This window comes from Petaurus breviceps, unplaced genomic scaffold (genome assembly GCF_028583685.1).
Source record: "Petaurus breviceps papuanus isolate PSGF00001 unplaced genomic scaffold, PetGlider_PUasm1.0 126, whole genome shotgun sequence".
Lineage (NCBI taxonomy): Eukaryota > Metazoa > Chordata > Mammalia > Diprotodontia > Petauridae > Petaurus > Petaurus breviceps.
Window position 1 is genome coordinate 63,978,069 of NW_027185655.1, and position 27,614 is coordinate 64,005,682.

General features: G+C 38.1%; 1 protein-coding gene, 1 long non-coding RNA gene and 1 pseudogene across 3 annotated transcripts in view; all 3 read right to left on the bottom strand.

The window, feature by feature from the left end:
* The window catches only part of LOC138170402 (uncharacterized), a 464,830-nt gene that overhangs the window by 59,438 nt on the left and 377,778 nt on the right, over positions 1–27,614 (bottom strand). The gene's annotated exons all lie outside the window — the stretch shown is intronic.
* Positions 1–27,614, bottom strand: part of NEIL3 (nei like DNA glycosylase 3) — a 72,887-nt gene that overhangs the window by 33,370 nt on the left and 11,903 nt on the right. Inside the window, exon 2 of one of the 2 annotated variants that reach the window (XM_069096594.1) lies at positions 20,253–20,380. The exons of the other annotated variant lie outside the window; for it this stretch is intronic. Coding sequence (XP_068952695.1) covers positions 20,253–20,380 — 128 coding nt within the window. The remainder of the gene's footprint in view (positions 1–20,252; positions 20,381–27,614) is intronic. 2 annotated transcript variants of the gene reach the window in all.
* On the bottom strand, positions 10,792–14,028 carry LOC138170393 (V-type proton ATPase subunit d 1 pseudogene; annotated as a pseudogene).

The following is a 27,614-nucleotide window of genomic DNA, read 5'->3' on the forward strand; positions in this document are numbered from 1 at the left end:
AAACAAAATCAGGATAACACAGGATCTGGCAGCTTCTAGATTGAGGGATCGAAGGGCTTGGAATATGATATTCCAGAGGGCTGGGATTAAAACCAAGAATCACCTACCCAGCAAGACTGAGTATCGTTTCAGGGGAAAATATGGTCATTCAGTGGAATAGAGGACTTTCAAACATTCTTAATGAAAAAACCAGAGTTGAATAGAAAATTTGACATTCAGATACAAGAAGCAAGAGAAGCATGAGAAGGTAAACAGGGAGAAGAAATCATAAGCCACTTACCAAAGTTGAACTATTAATATTCCTACATGAAAAAAACGATAATTGTAACTGAAGAAACTTTTCTCAGTATGAAAATAGTTGAAGGGAATATATATGTCTATATTGGAGATTATACAGGCATATGAATACTTCTGTGAATGTGTGTATATATGTTTACAGGTATACATAGAGAAAGGGCACAGGACCAATTTAATAGGAAGAGATGATACTTAAAAGGTAAAATTAAGAGGTAAGAGAGGAATATAATGAGAGGAGATGGGGAGAGACAGAATGGGGTAAACTATCTCATATACAAGAGGCAAGGGAAAATGGTTACAACGGAGGGGAAGAATAGGAAGCAAAAGGGAATGGGTCAACCTCATTCTCATTGAATTTGGCTCGGGGAAGGAATGACATACACACTGAATAGGGTATCTTACCCTCCAGGAGAGTAGGGGGGAAGGGGATGAGAGAGGGGATGATGGAAGGGAGGACAGGCCAGGGGGGAGGGAAGTTGGAAGCACTCACTTTTGAAAAGGGACAGGACCAAAGTAGAGAATAGAACAAGTGGGTAGTGGGATAGGAGGGTAGGAAATATAGTCAGTCTTTTACAATATATCTTCTATGTTAATGTTTTGCATTAGCTACACATATACAATCTATATTGAACTGCTTTTCTTCCCAGTAAGGGTGGGTAATAAGGGAGGAAAGGAATGGATCTGGAATTCAAAGTTTTAAAATCAAATGTTTAAAATTATATATATATACTATTATTAATACTATTTTACATGTAATTGGGAAATAAGATATACAGGCACTGGGGCATAGAGATCCACTATGCCCTACTGGAAAAGTCAAAGGGGGTATGGCAGAAGATATGGGAGAGAGCAGATTGGAGGAGGGGATATCTTGTGGGTCTTGCTATTTTGAGGTGGTGGGTAGTGGAAAAATGGGGAGAAAATTTGTAACTCAAAATCTGGCAGAAATTAATTATGTAAATCAGAAGTTAATAAAGCATTTGAAAAATGAAGAAAAAACAAAAGATTAAGAAGGCCAGTTTTGATAGACCATAGACTGCAGGAAAGAGTAATGTATGAGGTTGGAAAGGTAGGTTGGTGTTAGGCTATAAGGAGCTTTCAAAATAAACAGACTGCTGCATCACATGGTAGATTAATCACTTTTTACAAAGCTCTTTTATGCTCTAATCTTAATCACTTTTTACAAAGCTCTTTTATGCTCTAACCTTCCAAGAAAAAGGGGTAGCATAAAGTGATTACAGCTAAGTTCACAGGACAAAGATAAAAACCCTTCAAGGTAAAAGTCCTTATGACTTAACACTGGAGAATTCCAGGCTTTTATGCTCAGATGGAATGCACAAACTATAGGTTTGTGCCCAGTCACATTGTAGGATTCTCTGCATGGCAGACTGCCAGAATGCACCATCTCCTGCCTGTCTCTCACCCCATAGCAAAGAGCAGACGCTTATTCGGCCCAGCCATGTGAGGAGGAAGAGAGAAGTAAAAGTATATTGCTTTCTTAGGCTCAGAACTAGATTAGGGACTCTACCTAGAACACTCGCATCCTTCTCTCACTTGCAAAAAGTTTACTTAATTTGGGAAATACTCATTTAGTTCAGGCAAAAGAAGAAAGGAGAACCAAGTTAGAAAGTAGGGGAGTTAGCATGTGTCTGTGCTCAGCTTTAAGAAAAGGGAATTGAACCCCCCCTGAGGCCTGTTCTGTCCTTCCTCTAAGCTACTGAGGGTAGTGACTCAAGTTGGTGAAGCCTACATTCCCCAGTGTTAGAGTAGACTGAGGTATCTTTACATACCAGTTGGAAAAGTATATGGGTGTGGGGTGGGAGAGGGAAATCAGAAAAGTAATGGTGAGAGAATATTTTTTTTAAGTTGAAATACCCAAGATTTCAAGAAGGAAAACTACCCCAAAACAAAACAAAAAACCAGGGCAATAGTGGATGAAGTAAATCTTAAGGTTAGAACAAAGGCTAGACACTAAGGATCCTAAGGTCAGTAAGAAAGATAAGCACTAAATCTTCAAAGCTTTTTAAACAAATATGATAAAGCATAGGAAAGAGAATCAATGCCTAATGGAATTGCATTCCAAAGAGATAGTGGAATGACAAAAAATTTAACAATGATTCAAAAGACAAATGAAAAACGAAAAAGATGAAATCAGGAATGACTGTAGCTCAAAACTTACGAGTTCTCAATGAAAAATTTTAAAAAGTTAATTAGTAGAGCAGAGAAAACTGAATCTACAATGTTTCCATTTCTCTAAATGAGTGAGATTAAAATTTTGAAACACAAAAATACTGAGATGGAGAAAACCTAGCATAGAACAAAAGGTAAAAATGTTTAAAAAAGAACATGTGAACTATGCAAACTAAAGCAGTTGACTGTGAAGACAGGATACGCAGAGACAACTTAGGTTGTGCAGGACATAATCCAAGAAAACTGAGCAGGATTTCTGAATATAGAAAACAAAGCATAATTTGAAAGAATCCACAAATTGCCTCCAGAAAAAAAATCTACCTCTGCAAACTTGAAGACAGATAGTGGTTAAATTTAATAATGACAATGACAAACAACAAATTCTGTAAGAAGCCAAGAGAAGCATCTTCAAGTATAAAAGAAAAGGAATCTGAATAACAGAAGATTATTCCCTAGCAATGAGAAATCACAAGAAGGAATGGAAAAACATTCTGAAAAGCAAAGGAACTCAAACTGCAATTCAAAAATAACATATCCTGCAAATCTGAACCTAATAATTAATGAAAAGAAACTGATGTTAAACAAAAGGAAAAAAAATAAGTAGAATATTCCTAGTACAAATATAACAACAACAATAAAAGAAATACAAGACAGGTAAATAAGTACAATTATCATGGAAAGCATAAATAAGTAAAGAAATTACTCCATTCTAAGCAATTTTGATGTAGCGTCAGGAAAAAAAGTTACACCAGAAAAAACAAAGAGTTTACATATTACATTACAGGAAGTAGAGAATCAAAGCGTTTCTTGAATAAGGGAGGGAGATGATCAGACTTGTGTGTAAGGAAAATTACTTTGACACCTGTAAATTAAATGATCTCTAATGTCTTTCACTTTTTAGTTATGTGATCTCATGATATAAAGGTACATTTATATAAACCTTTTTTTCAACTGCTATTTGTGTAGCTTGGCTTTTTATTCTTATAGATAAAAATAAATAATTTTTAATTATAATAAATTATAATATAATTATAATAATAAAAAATAAAAGTATATTACTTTTTATTCTGATTTGTTGTCTATAACTATGACTGTCATTGTAGGAAACTCCTGGTGAGGAAAATGCCTGTGCCAGTGCAGACCTATAATTTTTAATAACTTGTACTCTTTGAGAGTAGCCTGAGGGTTAAGTGTCTTGACAATGGCCACAAAGAAGGTATATGTCAGGGACAGAGTCTGAACTTAGATCTTCTTGTCTCCAAGGACAGCCATCTATCTACTCTGCCAAGCTGTTTCTCATCTCAGAATTACATTCTCTTTTTCTGTCTTTTCTTGGTGAGGCAATAGGGGTTAAATGACTTTCTCAGGGTCATGTAGCTAGTTAATGTCAAGTATCTGAGGTAAGATATGAACTCAGATTCTCCTGACTCCAAGGTCAGAGTTCTATCCACATGATTTTTTTTCAAAGGATTCTTTATTAAAAGAACATGAATAGCAAATTAAATGCCTTAAAAATATAAATGGAGGGGCGGCCAGGTAGCACAGCGAGTAAGAGCACCGGTTCCAGTGTCGGGATGACATGTAGATGGAATCCGGGCTCAGACACTTATTACCCACCCAGAAACATCTGGCTGTGTAACCTTGAGCAAGTTACTTAACCCTGATTGCTTAAAAAATAAATAAATAAAAAATACAAATACAAATACAAATGAAAATAAGGGAATATTTAACAATTAAATGTATGTGTGTATGTATACATATATATATACATACACACATACAAATATATAGTCTTATGATTACCTGTCATTCCTTCAACTGTAGATAAACTGCTATTTCACTCAATCTGAGGTTAATTTACTCTGTGAATTAGATTAGTTTTATCTAATCTCAAAGAGTTAGAACTAGAAGTAGGCAAAAGTTGCAGAGATGAAAGAATAAATCTTAATAACAATTAAAGTTATACAAAAGTGGATGGCATGCCCAAAGGTAGTTAAGTATCGCTCCCATAGAAGCTTTTTTTTATCCACTTATAACTATAGACAGGACTTCCTCTTCACACTAGAGTTGGGAATTCCTCTTCGCACTAGGCTGTACTAGAATTGGAGGTTCTCTAAAGTCCCTTTGAAAATCTGAGATTTAATGAATACAGTCCCCATAACAATCCTGCCAATACTCTCCTCACCCCCTTTACTAAGAAAAAGCGTTTAAATGCCTTTGTCTTTGTGAGATCAATAATTACTTGTATTGGCAGAGTGAAAGCAGGAACTCACCTGAGCTCACCTATAAATTCCTTCAGCTACCTCTAAAAAGTGAACAGATTTAAAATCTGCACAAATTTTAGAGTGGCAGAATCTATTGGGAGATGGAGCGTGGCAGATTTCCAGCCCAGGAAAGTGGGGAAAATCAACTGGTAGGATTTGCTGTGCCAGGCAAAGGGGAGTATAGAGCACGGAGGGCTGCACCAGCACAGACCCAACCAGAGCAGAGCCAGAGCAAGCCTGGGAGAATTAATTGACTCACCCACGACAGGGGCGATTCCCAGACCTCTCACCACAGGACAGGGGTCTGTCAGAGCTGGGTAAGAGACAAGCGCAGGGCCTGCAAGCAGTGGCAACAGCTACTCCTATGGCTATCAGCCCACAGTGTGGGTGTTTAAAAATCAGCTACCTGAACTTCTGGCAGCCAATAGAGCAGAATAAACCATAGATGTTCGCATCCCCCCCTTTTTCTGACCTTGAAAAACCCAGAGAATATTGCCCTAGGGTAAAATTCTGAAATAGCAGAACCAGCTGGAGGCTTGGGAAATCTGAACGAAGGGTGTGACCATGGCTGTGCTGAGGCTAAAGCAGAGGATGGAAGGCATCCCAACAAGCCCTAACTCAGTGGACCAGCAGGAGATCCTGAATGCCAGGGGGGTGGAGCCAAGCAGGTGCTAACACTTAGAATACCAGGTGTGCCTTAGCACAACCAAGGGAATCAACAGACACCAGAGTGGCCCTGGCCACCAGCAGCTGAGCCCGCCTGAACTCTAGCACAGGGTTGCAGTGGCGGAAACTTGAAGAGGTCAGACCAATCCTATCCCCAACTTCATACTGTGGGCTTCAGTGTAAATCCGGGGAAACACAGAAAGTCCTGGCCTCTGGTATTGGTCTCAGTACTCATCAGTCAGAACCAGAGGCTACAGCACAAAAAATCAGTAACCAGGCCCCTAGCTCCCAGCATAAGAAGGATGGGTCAGAGTCCTCTGTACTTGAGAAGCAGGGTCACTTTAAAAGCCAGGAAACAGGCAATCAAAATGGGCAAAAAGCAAATTGGATAAACAAAGTTCTTAGAATCTAATTATAGTGAAGGGAAGAACTAAATTCAGAAGAGGACAACATTGAACCTATACCCATATCTGAAACTTCAAAAGGGAATATGAACTGGTATCAAGCCCAAAAAGCATTCTTGGAAGACTCAAGAATTTTAAATCCAAGTAAGAGAGATAGAAAATATATTGACCATTTAAAAAGTACAACTGACAAAATGGAAAAAAAAATTCACTGAAAACAACTCCATAAAAAGTAAAATTTGCCCCATGGGAAAGGAAGTACAAAATCTAACTGGAAAAAATAAATCCTTATAAGTAAAAACCAGGGGTGGCTAGGTGGTGCAGTGAATAGAGCACCGGCCATGGAGTCAGGAGGACCTGAGTTCAAATTTGACCTCACACACTTAACACAAAAACTAGCCGTGTGACCTTGGGCAAGTCACTTAACCCCAACTGCCTTCCAAAAAGCTAAAATAAATAAATAAATAAAAACTGGACAAACAGAAAAGAAGGTTCAAAAACTGAGGAAAACAATTTGCTAAAAATTAGAATTAGACAAATTGAAGGTAATGACTCTATGAGGCATCAAGAATCAGTCAAACAAAATCTAAAGAATGAAAAAATAGAAAAAAATGTAAAATATCTCACTGGAAAAACAACTGACCTAGAAAACAGATCCAGGACAGATAATCTAAGAATTACTGATCTATTGGAAAGCTATGATGAAAAAAAGGGCCTGGACACAACATCTTTCAAGAAATCATCAAGGGGCGGCCAGGTAGCACAGAGAGTAAGAGCACCGGCTCCAGTGTTGAGAAGACCTGGAGATCGAATCCCGGGCTCAGACACTTAACACCCACCCAGAAACACCTGGCTGTGTAACCTTGAGCAAGTTACTTAACCCCAATTGCTTAGGGGCGGCCAGGTGGCTCAGCGAGTAGGAGTACCGGCTCCAGTGTTGGGGTGACCTGGAGATCGAATCCCGGGCTCAGACACTCAGCACCACACCCAGAAATAACTGGCCATGTAACCTTGAGCAAGTTACTTAACCCCAATGGCTTTAAAAAAAAAAAAAAAAGAAATCATCAAGGAAAACTGCCCTGAGGTCCTAGAACCAGATGGTAATATAGTTATAGGAAGAATCCACCGAACACATCCTGAAAGAGATCCCAAATTGAAAACTCCAAGGAATATTGTAGAGAAATTCCAGAATTATCAGGCCAATACTGCAAGCAGCCAGAAACAAACAATTCAAATATTGTGGAACTATAGTCAGGATCACACAGGACCTAGCAGCTTCTACATTAAAAGATCAGAGGGATTGGAATACAATATATCATAAGTCAAAGGAGCTTGGACTACAGCCAAGGATCAACTACTCAGCAAAACTGAGCATAATCTTTCAGGCAAGGAGATGGCCATTCAATGAAATAAGGGACTTCTAGACCTTCCTGATGAAAAGGCCAAGAACTCAATGGAAAATTTGATCTCCAAATACAAAACTCAAGAGAGACATAAAAAGGTAAACAGAGAAAACACACACACACACACACACACACACACACCTTGTTAATCAGTAAGAGCAACCTGCTTACTTTCCTATATGGGAGGATGATACCTGTCAATATTGAGAATTGTATAATTATGAGGACATTCAAAAGGGATATGCATAGAGAGTGTAGGTATAAATTTGCTAATGTGATGGTAAAAAGCCTTATTAAGGGATTCAAAAGCATTGTAATGGGAAAAGAGGAAAGGAGGCAGAAAAGGGTAAATTATGCCACAAGAAGAGGCATAAAAACACAGTATAGTAAAGGGAAAGAAGGGAGAGAAGGGAGAGAGATGAACATTTTACGAGCTTTATTCTCATTGGTTTTAGTTCAAGGAGGGAATAACATACTCGTTAAATATAGGAATCTAACATGAAGAGACACAAAAACATTATAGTAGAGAGAAAGAAAGGAAGGAGAGGAGTATTGTTTGAGATTTTCTTTCATTGGATTTGGTTCAAGGAGGGAATAACATACTTTATTAAGCATAAAAATCTAATGTGCCCTACAGGGAATAGGATTGGAAGGGGAAACAAAAGGGATGGGTGGGGGGGGTGTTAGAAAGGAGAGAAGATTTTACTCAGTTCTAGCCCCAGATTAACTGAAAAGGAAGTAAAATACGAAAATAACTACATTTCAGAAAAAGAAATAGAACAAGCTATCAGTGAACTCCTAGGAAAACATCTGCAGGTTTAGAAGGCTTTCCAAGCGAATTTTAATTAATTCCAATACTTTATAGACTATTTGGGAAAATTGGTGGAGTCCTCCTAAATTCTTTTATGATACAAATATGGTACTGATACCTAATTCAGGAAGAGACAAAACAGAGGAAGAAAATTACAGACCAATTTCCCTCATGAATATAAATGCAAAAATTTTAAATAAAATAATAGCAAAAAGATTACAACAACTTATCATGAGAATAATAAACTTTGATCAGGTAGGATTTATTCCAGGAATGCAAGGTTGGTTTAATATTAGGAAAACAATTAGTATAATCAATTATATCAATAACAAAACTAGTAGAAACCATATGATTATCTCAATAGATGCAGAAAAAGCTTTTGACAAAATGTAACACCCATTCCTATGAAAAACACTACAAAGAGGTGTGGCTAGGTGGCACAGTGAATAGAGCACTGGTATTGGAGTGAGGAGGAGCTAAGTTCAAATTCAGCCTCAGACACATAACGCTTACTAGCCATGTGACCTTGAGCAAGTCACTTAACCCTAATTGCCCTGCCTTCCCCCCTCCAAAAAAGCAGAACGACAACAGCAAAAAAAACCCAACAACAACACTACAAAGCAAAGGAATAAATGGAGTCTTCCTTAAAATAATAAGCAGCATCTATCTAAAACCATCAGCAAGCATTATATGTTATGAGGATAACCTAGAAGCGTTTCCAATAAGATCAGGGGTGTAACAAGCATGTCCACCATCACCCCTGCTATTCAATTTGATACTAGAAGTGTTAGATGTAGCAATAAGAGAAGAAATCAAAGGAATTAGATAAGGCAAAGAAGAAACTAAGCTATCATTCTTTGCAGATGATATGATATACTTAGAGAATCCTAGAGAATGAAGTAAAAAAAAAAAACTACTCGAGATAATAAATAAATTTAGCAAAGTTGTAGGATATAAAATAAACCCAAATAAATCCTCGGCATTTCTATATATTTCTAAGAAAGCCAAAAAGCGTTACTATTAACTATTCCATTTAAAGTTATTATTTTAAAATATTTGGGAAACTACCTGCCAAAACAAACCTAGGAACCATATGAACACAATTACAAAACACTTTTCACACAAATAAAGTCAGATCTAAAGAACTGGAAAAGCATCAGTTGCTTGTGGTTAGGTCAAGTTAAAATAATAAAAATGACAATTTTACCTAAATTAATTTGCCTATTTAGTGCCATACCAATCAAACTATCAATAAATTATTTTATAAATCTAGCAAAAATAGTAACAAAATTCATTTGGAAGAACAAAAGGTCCAGAATATCAAGGGAATTAATCAAAATAGGGAAGGTAGTCTAGCCATACCAGATTTTAAACTGTATTATAAAGCAGCAGTGATGGTACTGGCTAAGGAATAAGAGTAGTAGATCAGTGGAATAGATTAGGTATATAAGACACAACAGTTAATGCCTATAGTAATCTACTGTTTGATAAGCCCAAAGACTCCAGTTTTTGGGATAAGAACTCACTATTTGACAAAAAATGCAATATCTTACACTGTATACCAAAATAAAGTCTAAATGGGTTCATGATAAAGGCTGATACTGTAAGCAATCTGGGAGAGCAAGGAAATCATTTACCTGTCAGATTTATGAAGGGAAGAATTTATGACTAAATAAGAGGCACAGAGAATTACAAAATGCAAAATGGATAATTTCAATTACATTAAATTGAAAAGTTTTTGTACAAACAAAGCAACGTAACCAAGATCAGGAGGGAAGTGGAAAATTGGGAAAGAATTTTTGCAACCAGTATCTCTGATAAAGGCCTCATTGTTAAAATAGAGAACAGAGTCAAATCTATAAGAATATAATTCATTCCCTAATTGATAAATGGTCAAAGGATATGAAAAGGCAGTTTTCACAGGAAGAAATTAAAGATATCTATAATCATATAAAAAAATGCTCTAAATCACTATTGATTAGAAAAATACAAATCAAAATTACTCTGAAGTGCTATATCTCACCTGTCACATTGGCTAAGGTGACAATACAGGAAAATGATAAATGCTGGAGATGTGGGGAAAATGGAACATTAACGCATTGTTGGTGGAATTGTGAACTGATCCAACCATTCTGGAGAGCAATTTAGAACTATGCCCAAAGGGCTATAAAAAGGTACATACCCTTTGACCCAGAAACACAACTTATAGGACTGTATCCCAAAGAGATCATACAAGTGGGAAAAGGACCTGTATAATATAAAAAATATTTATAGCAGCTCTTTTTTGTGGTGCAAAGACTTAGGAATCAAAGGGATGCCCATCAATTGGGGAATGACTAAACAAGTTGTGGTATATGAAGGTAACAGAATACAATTATGCTATAAGAAATGAGGAGCAGATGAACTTCATAATAACCTGGAGAGACTTATATAAACTGATGCTGAGTGAGGGGAGCAGAACATTGTACACAATTACAGATACATGATATCTGTGATGACTACCTTTGATAGAATGGTTTCCTCTCAGCAATGCAAGGCAATAAGTCATCCCAAAAGAATCATGATGGAAAGGGCTATCCACATCAAGAGAAAGAATTACAAAGTTTGAATGCAGATTGAAGCAAACTACTTGCTCCCTCGTTTTATTTTGTTTCTTCTTTCTCATTGTTCATTCCATTGGTTACAATCTTTTTTTTCCCCAGAGTGGACAACTTTATTGTTAGGAGAAACACAAAAACTCAGGGTGAGATGGAGAGATGGAGAGAAGAGAGATAGCCCATTCAATGGAGGAGGGCCTGCACAGCCCCTGACTTCTGTACTAAAGCCTCCTGGCGGAGGGTAGGAAAGGCTCCTTAGTTTCCAGAGCCAGAGCCCTGGCTTGTGCTGGTGGGGGAATGTCTGTGGATGTGTGTATATACGTATTTCAGGGAAAGGGATGGGTATACGGGGAACTCCCCTGCCTCTAACACATATCACTTCTCCACTAGGATAGGGCCCTGGGGCAGCTAAGAGGAAAGGGGCTGTCAGGAGGTGGGGAACCTAGTGGGCAGTCAAGCTGGCTATCCTGAAGGAGGGGGAGGAGGGGGTATCAAAGTGACCACACGCTTCTCAGATGCCTTTAACAGCTGTAAACATCAGGACAGAGGTACCCCTGTATTCATCTCTCTTAGGGCAGGGGTTTGAACAACACAAAAGTTACAGAGGCTACTTGTGGGGTGTGGAGGCTCAGCTTTAGGATCTTTGACCCCTACCACACTAGCCCTGAAACAGCTCCAGAGGACAAAGTCCAGGGTGGGGAGGAGGAAGGAAGGGGAAGCCCTGCTTCATCAGCATTAAGTGCATATGGAACAGGCCAGAACAGTGACTGTGTTACAAATACACACATACCCAGTACCAAGGGCTCCTGTGGACCCATATGTGCGTGGAGCCCTACTGTCCTTCCCTAGGGGCCTCATGGAATTGTTGCCAAAGGATAGTAAATGGGATCAGAAGAGGGAGCTAGAAGATGGGGATGTAGTTGTCGATCTTGGCCCAGTGGTGCTGGGCAATGCACTCAGTAATCCATACAATGTTGCGGCACTCCTGCTCCTTCAGCTTGACAAAGGCATAGAAGATAACAAAATGGAACTGGTTGAGGAAGGCCAGCTTGTTGAGCTTCACGTCGTGCTCCAAGAATTGGTCCTCCAAGGTCTTATCTCCAGGATTGCCGCCAGCCCCTTCAAACAGCAGTTTATATTCCAGGTAGTAGTCAGCCACAGTCTTGACCTGCTCGTAGTCATCGGCCCTTGCCAGCTGGGCCAGGCCTTCAGGATAGAGCTTCCCACAATGTGCGAACAGCTTGGCCCGGTCCTCCTTGGAGAGCTCAGTGCCAAATGAGTTGATGGCAATGATGAAGGCTCTGCGGTCAGCCCCAAACTCCAGGATGGGACACATGGCATCTGCAGTGGTGCCCCCCAGCAAAGCGCAGAACTTGCAGAAAGACTCTAGGTAGGCCTTGTACAGAGTGTTGTGAATGATCTCGATGTTTATCTCGTCGAGGTCCTGCTCAGAGATGCAGTCTTGGAAGAACGCAGCAAGTGGGGCGTCCACTAAGATAGCACTATATAATTCTGCTGGTGTCTGAGCCATGTTCACAGCCTCCATCTGCTCAAAGCTGCCTAGTGGGTAGCACTTCCAAGCTCAGCAATGGAATGCTGGTGCAAGGTCCCTGTTATCAGCAGGATGACACTGTCGATCATGTAGCTGTAGGTGATGAAGTCCAGGAAGCTAGCCTAGTTCATAGGCATGATTCCTCATGTGGCGGAACCCTACCACCATCTTCTCCTTGAGCTTGGTCAATGACTGACACCGTGAGTGGGGATGCCTCAGTTTCAGATCCTCCAGTGTCTCGCACTGCACCAGGTTGACATAATCTGACTGGCTTAGCACCCCGGCCTTGAAACCCCGGGACCAAGCCCTCCAAATAGCCATTGTCCACGTTGAAGTAGAGCTCGGGGAAAGCCGACATCTTGGCAGCGGCGGCTCTGGGTACTTGGGAAGTTTAAAAGGGAACTACTGCCGAACCAGAACCGAACCCGGCATGTGATCCCGCCCCCACGGATCAGGTGACTATGCCAGGGCGGTGGCACATCTGACAGCGAGTCAGATGACAATCCCCTCTGGTTACAATCCTTCTTAACGACTTGACTAATGTTTAATATGAAGGCATTTGTAGAACTTACATGGAATTGCAAGCTACCATGGGTGAGAGGGGGGAGGACTGGGAAGGTAAGAAAATTTGGAAATCCAAAGCTTGTGGAACTGAATGTTGCAAACTAAAAGTAAATAAATAAATATTTAAAAAAAAATGACTTGTGTTGTCATCATCAGAATCAGACCAAGAGCTAGGCATAAAGCACTAATTTATTTATTTTTTAAACTCAAATTAAATAAATGTATACAGTATGATAATCAGTCATGACTGATTTGCAAAAAGTCTCACTAGGATTAAAGACTGACAAATTTAAAATTGGAGTGCAATCCCTCATTTTATAGAGGAGAAAAAATTAATCCATCTATCTCAAACAGTTATTTGCAAATGAAAGTACAAGAAAATTCCATTTAACAAAAAGATTCCCTAAAATAACATGTTAGCATTTTGGTCAAGATATGATTTTTAAATATAAATAAAGAGAACTTCAAAGCAAACACTTTTCTGTGATATTACTATTAGGAGAAATACATTTTGAGCATCCATAGGCCTGAATGAATCAATAGTTGGTTTCTCATTACTGTCAATGGGAAATGCATTATGGCAAATGGGGTAGTTTCTCATGGAAATTACCAAGACGCTTAAAATTACCTAAGGGTGAGAAATGAACCATACATATTAGTAACTGAATAGTGGCCTGTAAAAGTAGGATTCATTCTGAGAAATTATAAGAGGCATTTGTAAGGAGATGTAGTTTTAACTGTATGAGGGATAAAAGGACGGTGATATGAATAATCAACAAGCATTAATTATGTACCCATCCATAAGACACTGCATTAGGCACTTGGGTCTGAAATACAAAAGTGAAACAGCTCTTGCTCTCAATTAACTTTTAAATTCCATTTAGGGAAGGAGATGTACATGTGTAAGTAAATAGGTACAAAGTGAATACAAAGTAATTGGGGGGGGAGGGGACTGGCATCTGGGAGGACTAGGAAAGGGAAGGATTGATGAATTGATAATTAATTTGTAAATTATAAAATAGGGGCAGGCACACTTGGTTCTTTGGGTACTTGCCAGGAAAAACCATGACTGGCAGCAGGAAATGGAATGGCACTGACCCTTTAATAACCACAGAAGGTACAGAAACAAGCAGGAACAAAGGTATACAGGAAGATGGTGTGGGAACTGTGAGATGAAATGATAAAATAAACCAAGGAAGACAAGGAAGAGGATGGTCAGGGGGAGATGCAGAGAATGTCCCTCACATAAGCATGGATAAGAGATGGCAGCACCAAGCCCCCTATAGAAATGGAAGACTGAGCGGGTGACATTTTTAGAGGGTTTTCTGGGGAAAGACCAACTCCTATGTATGCCACCTTGGGGTTAGTTCATTAACATATCCAAAGCAAGTCAGACTGATTGGTAAAACTTCCAAGTTACATCTCAAAGATATCAGCACCTCTTGGATATTCTGCTGGTCTGCAACTTTGACGGCCTGAAATTTAACTAGCATAAAACCAGAAACCGGGGCGGCCAGGTAGCACAGCGAGTAAGAGCACTGGCTCCAGTGTTGGGATGACCTGGAGATCTAATCCCAGGCTCAGACATTTAGCACCCACCCAGAAACACCTGGCCATGTAACCTTGAGCAAGTTACTTAACCCCAATTGCTTAGGCGCGGCCAGGTGGCTCAGTGAGTAAGAGCACCAGCTCCAGTGTCGGGATTACCTGAATCAAATCCTGGGTTAAGATACTCAGCACCACACCCAGAAATAACTGGCCCTGTAAACTTGAGCAAGTTACTTAACCCTGATTGCTTTAAAAAATAAATAAATAAAACCAGAAACCTTGACAAGCAGTGCCTAGATGACTTCCCTTGATTTATCACATATTACAAGGACATGGATTTTGGTTAATCATGTGATACAATTTGTAAATGATGCTCTTTTGATCTTTGGGACAGTTTGTATGTGACTTCCAGGTTCCCCTTTATAATTTTCTTTTTTTTTTTTTTAAAGCAATTGGGGTTAAGTAACTTGCTCAAGGTTACATGGCCAGTTATTTCTGGGTGTGGTGCTAAGTATCTGAGCCCGGATTTGATCCAGGTCATCCCGACACTGGAGCCGGTGCTCTTACTCTCCCCTTTGTAATTTAATCTTATGCTATTGTTCCATTTATACTAGCTACCTATAAAACTTATTATACTGTCTAGAAGTTGTCAGGGGGGACCAGAACCAAATGCAATTTTAACACAATGGAGAAGGGACTAAGCAATTATAGAGCACCTACTGTGTGTCAGATATTGTTCTAAGCAGGCTTTTGCTTTTTACAAAATATCTCCTCTGGTCTTTATAACAACCCCAACAGTTAAAGAAACTGAGGCAAAGGGATCACATAGAATGTGGCATTTGAGCTGAGCTTTGGAGGTATTATAGAGATTACAAGATGTGAAGGTGAGGCAGGAGTTCATGCCAGGCATGGTAGAATAGCTCATGGATATGTGTTCAGTGGTTACATTTATGTGCGTAAGTATTATATGAATATTTATATATAATATGTGCGTGTATATGTATATATATGTGTGTGCATAAATATATATACATATATGTATGTATGTATGTATATATCTCAAGGCACTGCTTGCCAAGGTTTCTGGTTTTATATGTGTACACACACATACATCACACACATTATATATGTGTATATATACACACACACATATACATCAGAGACCTACAGAGATAGATTAAAAGGTATTGTCAAAAGAATATCAGTTTTAGGCTCTAGAGGGTATGATCTCAAAGGTCTGTTACAGATCTAAATCTTACGAGCCTATCTGTATAAATTTAGGCAAGCCATAAACCCTCTTTGGGACTCAGTTTCTTTATAAATCTAAATCTAAAAGGAAAGATTCTATGATGTCTTCTACTTCTTCCTTACGTGATTCAGGAATGGAGCCCTGGGCAGGTCAGAGTACAGTATAGGAGAAAGAGCAATGGCTCTGGATTTAGAGGATCCAGGTTCAAATCTTAACTCTTATGTTTATTACCTGTGCAATCTTGGGTAAATTACTCAGCATCTTTGGGCCTCAATTTCCTCACCTGTAAAATGGCAGCATTTGACTATAGATGGCCTCTGAGACGGCCTTTCCGGTTCTAAATGTATGATGCTCTTATCTAAGGCTGGACAAATACTAATCAAACAAGTAATATTTATTAAGAATAAAAAAAAAAGGGGGCGGCTAGGTGGTGAAGTGAGTAAAGCGCTGGCCCTGGAGTCGGGAGGACCCGAGTTTGGTTCCAGCCTGAGACACTTAACACCCGCACAAAAATACTAACCGTGTAACCTTGGGCAAGTTACTTAACCCCAATTGCCCTCCAAAAAAAGAGGCAAAAAAAAAAGCAGGAAGGAAAAGGGCCTAAAAGTTCCAGATATCAAACTATACTACAAACTACACCTGATCAGAATAATTTGGCTCTGGTTAAGAAATAGAGATCAATCCATGGAACAGATTAGGTATTCAACATACAGAAGCAAATAAACACAGTAAGTAACCTAGAGTTTGAGAAACAGAATGGGGTCTCCTAGCCACTTGGGTAAAAACTCATTATTGGACAAAAATAGCTGGGACAACTGGAAAACAGTCTGGCAGAAACGATGTATAAACCAACATTCACACCACATAACTGAAATAAGCTTTAAACAGATAATTGACAAACATATTAAGTGACATCATTAAAAAATGAAGGATCATGGAAGAAATTATTTTTCAAAATTAAATTTCAGATCTACGGATAGGGGAACAATTCATGCCCAAAGAAGGGATAGAGAAGCTCACCTTAGATAAAATGTGATTGATTACATAAAATTAGAAACGTTTTGTGCAAACAAAATCAATATAGCTAAAATTGGAAGGGAAAGAGGTAACTGAGGGTAAAAACAACCCTTTACAGCAAGTTTTTCTGATGAGGGTCTTATTTCCAAGCTATATTTATGAGCCATTAAGAGCCATTTCTAATTGACAAATAATCAAAGGATATAAACAGGTAGTTTTCTAAGGAAGACATACAAACTCTCAAAAACCAAATGAAAAAATAATTAGAGAAATTCAATAAAGCATCTCTGAAGGTTCAGTTCACACACACTAGGTTGGCGAAGTTGACAGAGAGAGAGAGAGAGAGGAAGAGAGAAAGAGAGAGCGAGAAAGAGAGAGAGAGGATTTATTAAGTGATTGTGATATGTTGAGCCTATGCTTAGTGCTTTCTGAATATTACCTCATTTAATCCTAACAATAATCCTACAAGGTGGATACTATTATTATCTTCATTATACAGATGAAGAAACTAAGGCAAAAAGAGGCTAAATAATTCCCAAGACTCACACAGTTAGTAAGCATCCAAGGCTAGATTTGAACTTAGGTCTTTCTGACTCTAGGCTCAGTGTTCTATCCACAGTGCCACCTAACTCCCTCAGGTGACAAAGAGAATGTTGAAAAGGTGACAGATAAGAAACATGTCCCCAGGCAGTGGATAATGCAATCCTGAGCCTTAAAAAGAGGAAAAAAAAAAAGAACTTCCATTTCTTAAACTAAAAGTGGTTTGCTTTTCTTCCAAAGCATCTTTGTTATTTGGAATCCACATTTCACTATCAGCTTTTCTTACCATGATAAGTGAAAGTGAAGGTATATTTAGGCAGTAAAACTTTTGATAAGTAGCACTCAATGGATTCCATAAGGTCCTTTTAGCCTGCTAAAAAGCACTGCTGTATTATCTTCCACAGCTCTGTTAACAGGTACACATCACACATCACTTAATACTCTGAAACATCATACAACTGATTCCATGGTAAGAGTCTCTAAAATGACATATGCTGTAAAATGTTTCAAGTATTCTTTCTGGAGCTTGTATGTATATTATATTTATATTATATATATATAATATAATTATTATATATTACATAATTATATAATATTATATAATATATATTATATTTATTAGTATATTATATTTAATTTTCAAAACAATTAAAAAAGTCATATAAATCATAAACTAGAAAGCTCAAATACCTTTTGAAAAAGCTTTTTTTGTTGTTGTTGATAATTTTTTTTCAACAAATACTTGAATGAGTAGACAACTCTGTCCATCTGGACCCAGAAATACATGTTATTAGGAGTATCTATAGGATAGTGGTCAGAAGTGAACATGTTAAGTAATACCAAAGTTACTTTACAAAAAAAGCATGAGTGTAAATATAACTCTTTCAAAGCTCTTTATAATTAGGCTCCTCAACGTCAGCCTAGTCTTATTTCATAGTATGCCTTCCCCACCAAGAACTTTCTAGCACAGTTGAACTGGTCTGTGAACTATCCCCATGAACCTTCCATCTCTTCCTACTGTGTGTCTGCCCTAAGTGATCTCTCTCATGTCCAGAGGGTACTTCTGTCTTATGTCCGCCTGGAAGAATCCCTCAATTTTTTCCAACAACATAGATTCAATCTCTTATGAAAGGCCTTTCCTGATCTCTTCCCATCCCCCAATTATTAGTACTCTCTCCTCCTTGAAATTACACTACAGAATAAGCAGAACCAAGAAAACTACCTAAAAAATGACTGTAAGAATGGAAATGGAAAGAACAAAAACCATTAAACAAATTGAAATAAAATGCTGCAAAATGACAAAGAACAAGTTTAGCCCCAAAGAAGAGATGTTAGAAGATGCTTCTCACTCCCTGGGAGATGTACAGAATCACAGGAATGAAGTACTGCTACAGAAGATACAATTAATTTTTGGTCCCCAAGTTCAGCTTCAAATAACACTTTCTACTGGCCTCAGAAAATGCCACATCTGTTTTCTTTTGGTAGGTAAATAATACAAAAGAGGCAATCTTTAGGACTTTTCTCCATCTTGAGGCTAAACTACTTATTCCCCAGGGACAGGAACAGAATGTTCAGTAAGAAGCCAAAGAGCATTCTAATTTCAGCACTACATGAGGGACAACTGATGTCCCTGGATTTAGAAGTGGTAGTGTTGCTGTTTTCCCCTTATAAGCCTAGTGGAGGGCATTTGATTAAAAAAAAAATTTAAGCAGAAATAAAAAAGCCTCCCTCTTATTCCGTAGCAATAAATCCATACCCTACCCCTGCTCATGGATAAACATATCAATGTTTATACATCTCCAATATATATTCTACTGTAAATTGCACTGTTCATAGCCAAATTCCACCCCATACACCCCTCCCTCAATCACCTCCATCTCCTACAACAAAAATGAAACCTGCAATATATTATGACATATTTGCTGAAGTTACCAACTTCAGAAAAAAAGGATCATAACCTGATGCTGGTGTCCAAGGACAGCAGCTGCCAAGAAAGAGGAAAGATATGACCTCACAGAAGAGAGGAGCCAAAAACAAAACAGAACAAAACAAAACCAAAAAACCCCAAAACCTAAACATGCTGAATACTGCCAAGGGAAAGCACTCAAATAATGTCACGTGCTACATCTGTGACTCATTCTCCTTTGTTTAGGAGCAGATGACCCATTAATATTTTTTTTCTTTTCTTTTTTTAAAGAAGTTTATAAATTTTTTCGTTTTAAACTTTAAGACTATACCTCAAAGAGAGAATGACTTTAAAGATAGTCAATATTAGACTTTGTAAATAAAAAGTATCACAGTCCAAAGTCAGGCTGCATCAAAATTGTAACAGAAATTTTTCATATATATGTGTATATATCTATATAGATACATACACAGATATATAATAAATTGCTATTTATAGAAGTAATAACTTTTTTACAATGTGCTTTAAATTCTACAAAGCTTTTTCTTCATAATAATCCTGAGAAGTAAACAGGAGTGTGTTTTGGGGATTTTACTGATCTGGTCTTATTTCATCTGTGTAAAAACTTCCCCATACAGAAACTCTCTCCACTGACACAGGTAAGCAACTCATCACAATTTAGAGTACTAAAGAGTAGCTCCATACACCGAGAGAAAAGTGATGGTCACAGAGCTACGATCTGCATAATATAAGCAGCTTCATATAAAATATTTTTGTGTTCTTTGGGTATTGAAATGTTTGCAGAAATTTGCTTCGCTTGACTATGAATATTTTTAATGATGGTTTTCTTATTTTGTGTCAATGGAGGAAAGGTAGAGGGAGAGAAATAAATGCTTATTAACTGAAAAAATGGAAATTATTTTTGTTTATCATTGTTAAAAATCATAATTTTTAAACATGAAATTTTAAAAGTTAATGATATCAGATACCATTAAACACATTTTGTGATCTTTCATAAATAGACGTATAAGAATGAAAATACATGGTTGTGTATGGCCCTCCCCCAAATATCTCCATTTATGATGACATCACAATCTGAATTTGTTCACTATTCCATAATAACATCATAGTTACTTACTTGGGAACTTATCAGTCATGGTTTACTAGAATATATAACAGCAGGAAGAATCCTACAAGAACCATCTCTTTAAAAATATAGACATGCTGACACATATTTATCTTACCTTAAAGCTTTTAGCCCAAAGTACATAAAAAGCTCCTTCCCCAAAGTTTCTACACCATTGTAAACACATCCATTAAGCAGTCCTGGGAAATTCCGACAGGAATCTTTATTACTGTTCATTGGAGCAGTCTGGTAGGAAAAATACACATACACATATACAAACACAACAAACAAAATTATAATTCAATTTTTAAACATATTGATATTACTGCCTGCACAGGTGCATCTAAATGAGGTGAGATCTTCTCCAAAAGTCAGGCAATGTAATCAGCTGTTTACAAAGAGAGGAGATCCTGCCAAATTGCTATGCAATCATTTACAAAGAAAAACCGGAAGAAATGGGGGGTATGAGAAGTAGTTAGCAGGCAGCTGGAAGAATAAACTGAAAATTCTTGTCATGTAATTCCTTCTTTCAGGGCCACAACTCTGAGCATCATTTTTTTTGTTGAAACAAAGTTGAAAGCTATGTGAAAATTTTGGGTCTGTATACACCAACATGAACACACATACACTCTCTCTCCTAAGTATAAAAGTACGCTTTCCAATCCATATCCCTCCAGAGCTATATTTCTCACAGTGAAGCCAAGAATCCTCAGTGGATCTTGGGAGAGATTTAAGGGCCTTGCAGAGACTAGTGCTATTGGCTCTGAAGCTATTGGGTGATGGCAATGTCTGAATGAAAAAAACTGGACTTTTTCCCCTCCCTCTCCTGCTACCAAGGTGATACAGGTCATAAGACTGCAGCAGTTCTCAAAAGTTTTCCAACCTATGACACCCAAGAGATCTCTCATAAACTTCCATGCCTCACATCACTCATTCCTCCCCACTCCCACCCCTTCCCATCAGTTGCCTTTAAAAAGGAGCCCAGAAACAGCTGACTGATACACAGTTCTAGTATGGACAATATATAACCTTGGAAGAGTCTGGCATATTGTTCAGAACATGCATTTATTAAATTCTTTTTTTAAAAACCAGCTAATCCAAAGATAAATTTAAGACTAGTTTTCATTTAATAACTTAGAATTATAGAATTTTCAACCTAAAACAGATCATCAACATCATGTAATGTGAGTCCTTTGTTTTACAGATGAGGAAATTGAGGCCTGAAGACTTTAAAATAAAGGTGGGACTGGGACTAAAAGCCCAGTCTCCAGACTCCCCTAACATTGCTTTTTCACTACACCAAACTGCTAGCTCCAAATTAACCAAGTTTGAATTAATAAGGTCTTAACCACAAAGCTTCTAGGCAGAATTCTCAACTTTTTTTTTTTTTCTAAATAAGCTAAATCATTTTCTAAATTAAGCTCCATGAACTTTGCCGGCATTTATTTACTTTCTGTGAGTTAAATTCTGGCACCATTTGTTCTTTGTTCCTCGTAATTTCAGGGGCAGTGTGATAGAATAGAAAGGACTCTGGCTCTACATTCAAAATACCTGGGTTGAAATCCTGTCTCTGATGCATACACTGCATCTATGACCTTGGGTAAGCCAACTATATTTCCTGGATCTCAGTTTCCTTATTTATAAAACAAGGGGGCTGGTCAAGAAGGCCTCAAAGGTCCCTTCCAATCCTAGATCTGTGATCTCTAGGAGCTATTTTCTACTATATGGGTGAGGATTTTATCATTGGCTTATGACTGTGAAGGTACTGTTGCTTATTAATCCATCATGAAATATGATCATATTTTTCGACAGAACTCACAACTAACCAGGAATAATTCAAAGATTAGCTGCTGGAAACTTATCTTGGCCCAAGCTATAAACAATTAGACAGTGAACACTTGACTTTCTCATGATGCCCTTTGTAATTCTATTCAGTAGTTAATATATTACTTGACATTTACACTTTTCCCCATCCCTCCTTTGTCATACCTAAGTATGATTGAGAGAGGTTCCCCTTACCATTTTAGAATGCCTTAATAATAAGAAATCCTCAAAACAACACACATTTTTAGAGCAACAATATATGATTTATTGTGCTGATTACCATTTATCCTGCCTATGCATGGTTGAACACAGAGAAGACAGACTTCCTCATTGCATAGTAAGACTTTTCCATAGATAAATATCTCAGCTCCAGCGCAAGTCACATTTATTTTTTCTCACATATGGAAAAAAAAAAAATTAGTTGGAGAAATAGAATTGTAAAGGCAATGTATGATCATTTCAAGGAAGGGACAATTGCAACAAGAACAGAATGAAAATAGGGTATTTTTGAACCAGAAGAACAAATTATACAAGAACATCAATACCATAAAGGCAAACAACTTTGATAGATTCAGGAACTCTCATCAACACAATGACCAACCATAATTCTGGAAGACTGATAACAAAAATAAGCCACCCACCTCCTGATAAAGAGCTGATGGACTCAGAATAACAACTGAGACATATTTGGACATGGCCAATGTGGGAATTTATTTTGCTTGACTATACATGTTTTTAATGTTTTTTAAAATGTATTTGTTTGCTTTCTCAATAGAAGTTGGAGGTGGGTGAGAAGAAAGGAAGGCAGATTTCTGCTGATTGAAATAAAATTAATTTTTTTTAAAATTCTGCTTTTGTATGGTCTGTTCTTTGTCCCTGCCCCCTAAAAAGCAATTGCAAAGAAATTATCAACTATAGACCCATGTCCTTATTTTCTCATCGCTATAAAATCTCTACAAATACATTAAGTCTCTATTATTATATTGATGAAAACATGAGAAGGGAACAGATATGCTTTCAGATGACTTTTTCTAGCAGACCACATTTGTATGGGCACACAACTGGATTAGAGGTGTAGGTCCTGCTGTATATCCTGTATATTGATTTCAAGGATTTGACTAGATGGAATGTGAAATAGAGCCTTTAAAGCTGTCTGTAGGCCAGCATATATCAAAATCATTATAAAGAAATTACTTACAGGAGGTTTCTTCACTGCAAGGGCAAAATAAAATAATCGCCTTTTGATGATGAGGTTTTCTATTCCCAGATGATATATTAATTGTACTGAACCTAGAATGATATATATATATATATACTCCTCAGAGAAATCCCCAATTATACAAAAAAAGATCAGTGTAACCATCTACACTGAAAAAACAAAGTGGATGAATGGCAGATTGCAACATGCAACTAAAAGAGCAGCCTGAATTAATGAAGTAACATACTGAATTGATTTTTTAATGTGATACATTTTGTATAAAAAGCACTGCAGATGAATAAAATGAAACTGAATAGTAAGGACATCATGCTGAACTACCTGTGTGAAAAGTGAATAATTAGTGCTCACATTAACCTCTAACTTCCCACCACAGCAAAAGATCATGTTTTTCATGTCAATCTTCCATTAAAAATGCCATGGGGTTGCAAATTATGAGGCTATCATCAGAAGAATTTAAATTCCAAACAACTCACTGAGAAATGGAAAGAAGTATGGAGAAATAAGCAGATTGTAGCTTGTCACCAACAGTAACCTGTACACAGGGACCAATATAAGGTGTTATCAAGGATGTGTATGATCAACAAAGGAAGCATACTGATCATGTGGGTTGAAGGAGAGAAAAGAGAGAGGCAATTTGCATGGTCAAGTGGAATTGCTGAGATACTAAAACAATAAGAACAAAGGCTCCTGAATAATTGATCTTCTATGAAAGATTAATAGAAAAACCTCAACAAGAATTGCAGAAGGCATGGAATGAACATGATTTGCATCAGTGGAGGGAGTACTTCCACTAAAAAAGTCATAGATGCATCAAAGTAAGGGGAAGAAATCACTGATAGGGTCTTCCTTGACATAAGTATGCTTTAATTATGTAGATTTCATTTATGCTAGTCTTTCTTTTTCCTTTTTTCTTGCTGTCCCAGAAGCAGCCCCATTGACATAGAGGCAAGACAGGGAAAAAAGGAACAATTTGGGAGAGAGTAGGGGATATCCCCCCATCCCACCCCTCGAAACCTATTAGGAAGTGATAACACCCAGAGGGTGCAAATCACAGAAATGCTAAGGGATAGAGAAGGCTGGTGGCCATGACTCACCACATTCCTCTTACGCCTTTGAGGGCTAGAAACAAGATTTTGCTTCTCTGGCACAAAGAGGGGTCCCCACGGCCATCTTCCCATACCCTAAATCACTGTGATGTTTTGGAGGAATATGTACTATGTATAAAAGTAGGCTCAAAAATAATGGTTATTACATGTTTATTATGTAATGGTGGTTATTCTTTGAACACACTAAGAGATTTCTCCCATATTGGCTAGGTCCCATGAAAAGGAATGGGGTGATCTCCACTAAAGACTGGCTGTTGTCCTTCATTCTTGAAGAGGATCAAAATAACATCACTATGCTAGTCAAGTTTCAATGTGTCTGACTGTGGCTGATCAGACTAATAACGAGCTCGGAATGCTCTACCACCGGTCGGGCACAAATAGTCTGTGTGAACATTTGGAGTGAATTCTCCAAATTTGTGCGTCCTGCATTTCCTTTGAGCTGTTTCAATTCTGCTTTGCTCTAAGAGCACAACACCTTCTCTGATGTGGACACACCATGCTGAGCGGTCCTGTGCGGGTGTCTCCCATGTCATACAATCAATTCCAAAGTTATTAAGAGAGACCCTGAGAGTATCCCTGTTTTGCTTCTTCTGACCACCATGTGAATGCTTGCCCTGTGTGCCATTTGGTTCCTTTTGTGTGGCAAAGCACCTGGTGCTGGTTCTATTCCAGCTGAGATTTATGAGGTGGTGGATACATTGCTCATACAGAAGCTGACTGGAATTTTTCACATTATATGGAAAAAGGAGGTTATCCTCCAGGACTTCAAGGATGCCTCCATTGTCCATCTTTATAAAGGTAAAGGAAATAAGACTGTCCTGTGATAATAACAGGGGGCCAAGGTGGGGGGGGGGGGTCCTCTCTATTAGTCATTGCTAGCCAAGATTCCTGGAAGATGGTCATCTACCTGAACCGCTCAGGGCTATAAGCTGAGCAATAAAACCAGGTGATACAGAGCATTTCCTGGAGGCAAATGGAACTGCTAAGTGACTAGACCAGGGAATAGAGAAGAGCTGATATTAGGCTAACTAACAGAAGCTGCCAAAGATGTCAAGGACAGCAAAGTGACTGTGAAGTGTGAAAAGGGCAACCAGAGCAGAATAATGCAGAGAGAGAACAATGGGGAGCACTGACAAGAGATGCCTGCTGAGAATAGCAGAGTCTGAAGGAGGCAATTAATATAGAGCAGAGTAGCAGCAATGCAAAGGCACAGACATGGAACCCCCATAACTGGAGGTCTGCCCAGAGCGGTACTGTAAGTCGCAAGCACTTTATAGGTGTCTGTAGCAGCAAGCACCCCAAGCGTCCCAAGGGTTGCTGCCAACACAGGTTCTTGGATCTGCTTTGTTAAAGGAAAGCAACTCAAAATGGGTTAACAAGCTTACTTTTAATCAGTCAAATATGTATCGTTTACCTAGTTCAGGGGAAAAAGGTCAGCACCCCGAACTTCAGAGTATACAGACAGAATTATCAAGACAGAGAAACAGATCAAGTAGACATGTTTCCAAAACTGTCCAACCATTACATCCATACCAAATCAACATCTGGGTATTTCAAAGCCGAGGGGGGGCTGTCAACAACGGCTTCCCAGAATCCAGATCAAATCACAGAACACTTCTCAAAGCGAACCCCAAAACAAAGCTACACATCAGGGCTTATATAGCCTTCTCCTGGCTCAGAGAATGTAACAACCTTATTGACTCACTGGCCAATCAAGAAGTATCTACTGAAAAACAAGCCTCCCACCCCAGGCTCCAGGTGTACTTTAGCCTAGGGGCAGGGAAGACCTTAAAAATTTACATTCCCATTACAGTGTCTGAAGAGGAGATACTGTCAGGAAGGCTTTCCTCCCTTGTTAAGGTACTGTGTCTTGTTAAAAATTAGGTAGATTCCTATTCATTCCAATCCAGTAGTTCCCAAAGCTCTACCATATTAATTTTTATAACATTCTGTTCATAATGTTATAGTCACTATTTTCCTGGATATATTTATTTGTCTGAAAGAAGTTAATTCAAATCATGTAGTTCTCTTTTCCTTTTAAGTATTTAGATGTTAGGCAATTTGGAAAACATATACTTAACACTGGTTCTGTTCATTATATATAGATAGTACTTTCAAACAAAATGATGTTTCCCAAGAAGGAACATTTGGAAATCCTCAGTTGTTAAAAGATCACTTTATTTCTTGCAGAACTATATTGTTTTGGGACAAATTATCCCTCAGTATATCTGATTTCCTCTTTGGCATAATATCACTCTAATTTCTGCCTTTATTCATTGATGATAGTAAGCAATATTGACTAGAGCTACTCAGCATGTGATATATCAGCTAGACCTCTTACATTAATTTTTCTTTGTCCTCGAAGCTCTGGAGCTTGGTAATCATATGCGTTTTATCATTGTTCAGTCATTTTCAGTCTGTCTGACTCTTTGTGACCCACTGTGGGGCCTTAGCAGAAATACTGGAGTGGTTTGCCATTTCCTTCTTCAGCACATTTTACATAAGAGGAAACTGACAGAGGGTTAAGTGACTTGCCCAGGGTCACACAGCTACTAAGTGCCTGAGGCTGGATTTGAACTCAGGTCTTCCTAACTCCAGGTCTAGAGCTCTACCCACTGTGCCACTTAGCTGTCCAATCACAACTAAGTGAATTAAATGGGTGGTGCATTTATCCAATTTATCTATACTTTGCCCTTTGGCAGAAATATTTCTAGACAGCTATCTTTTTTTATACGGCCTGAAAAATATTACTTAGGCTTTGTTTCATTATTTTTTGAAGTCAATAATTCCTTGATTATATTATATCTTTGAGCATTACCTTGTAGGTTAATTGTTTTTGGTTGTATTTTAAGAAGGCTACGTGAAGGGAATGTGTTTCAAGCAAGGCAAAATCAGTTTCCTCATCTGTAAAATGAAGGGATAGGACTCAATCATCTCTAAGGTCCCCTTCCAGTGTTAAAATTCTGTGATGCTAAATGAAACTGGAAGAATGATTTTTCACAGCTCATTAGTTATAGATGTGTTTCATTGATATTCTAGAATTGTTTCTTGCCATAAGGTTTCTGCAAAATCCAAAAGTTTTACAAAATGTGCTTACATTGCTATCCATATAAGTACTGTAGCTCCAAGCTCATAGAATACGAGTTAAGGTACTCCTTACATGGCTAATGCTTTCATACTGGTGTGTAATAAAAATAAAGTTGAGTTATTATATGAATATATCCTGTCAGGTGGAATATATATATATATAAATTATTTTTAATTACACTGAAGAGATATACTTTATGACAAGGGTTCTTAACATTTTTGGACACCATGAACCCTTTTGGCA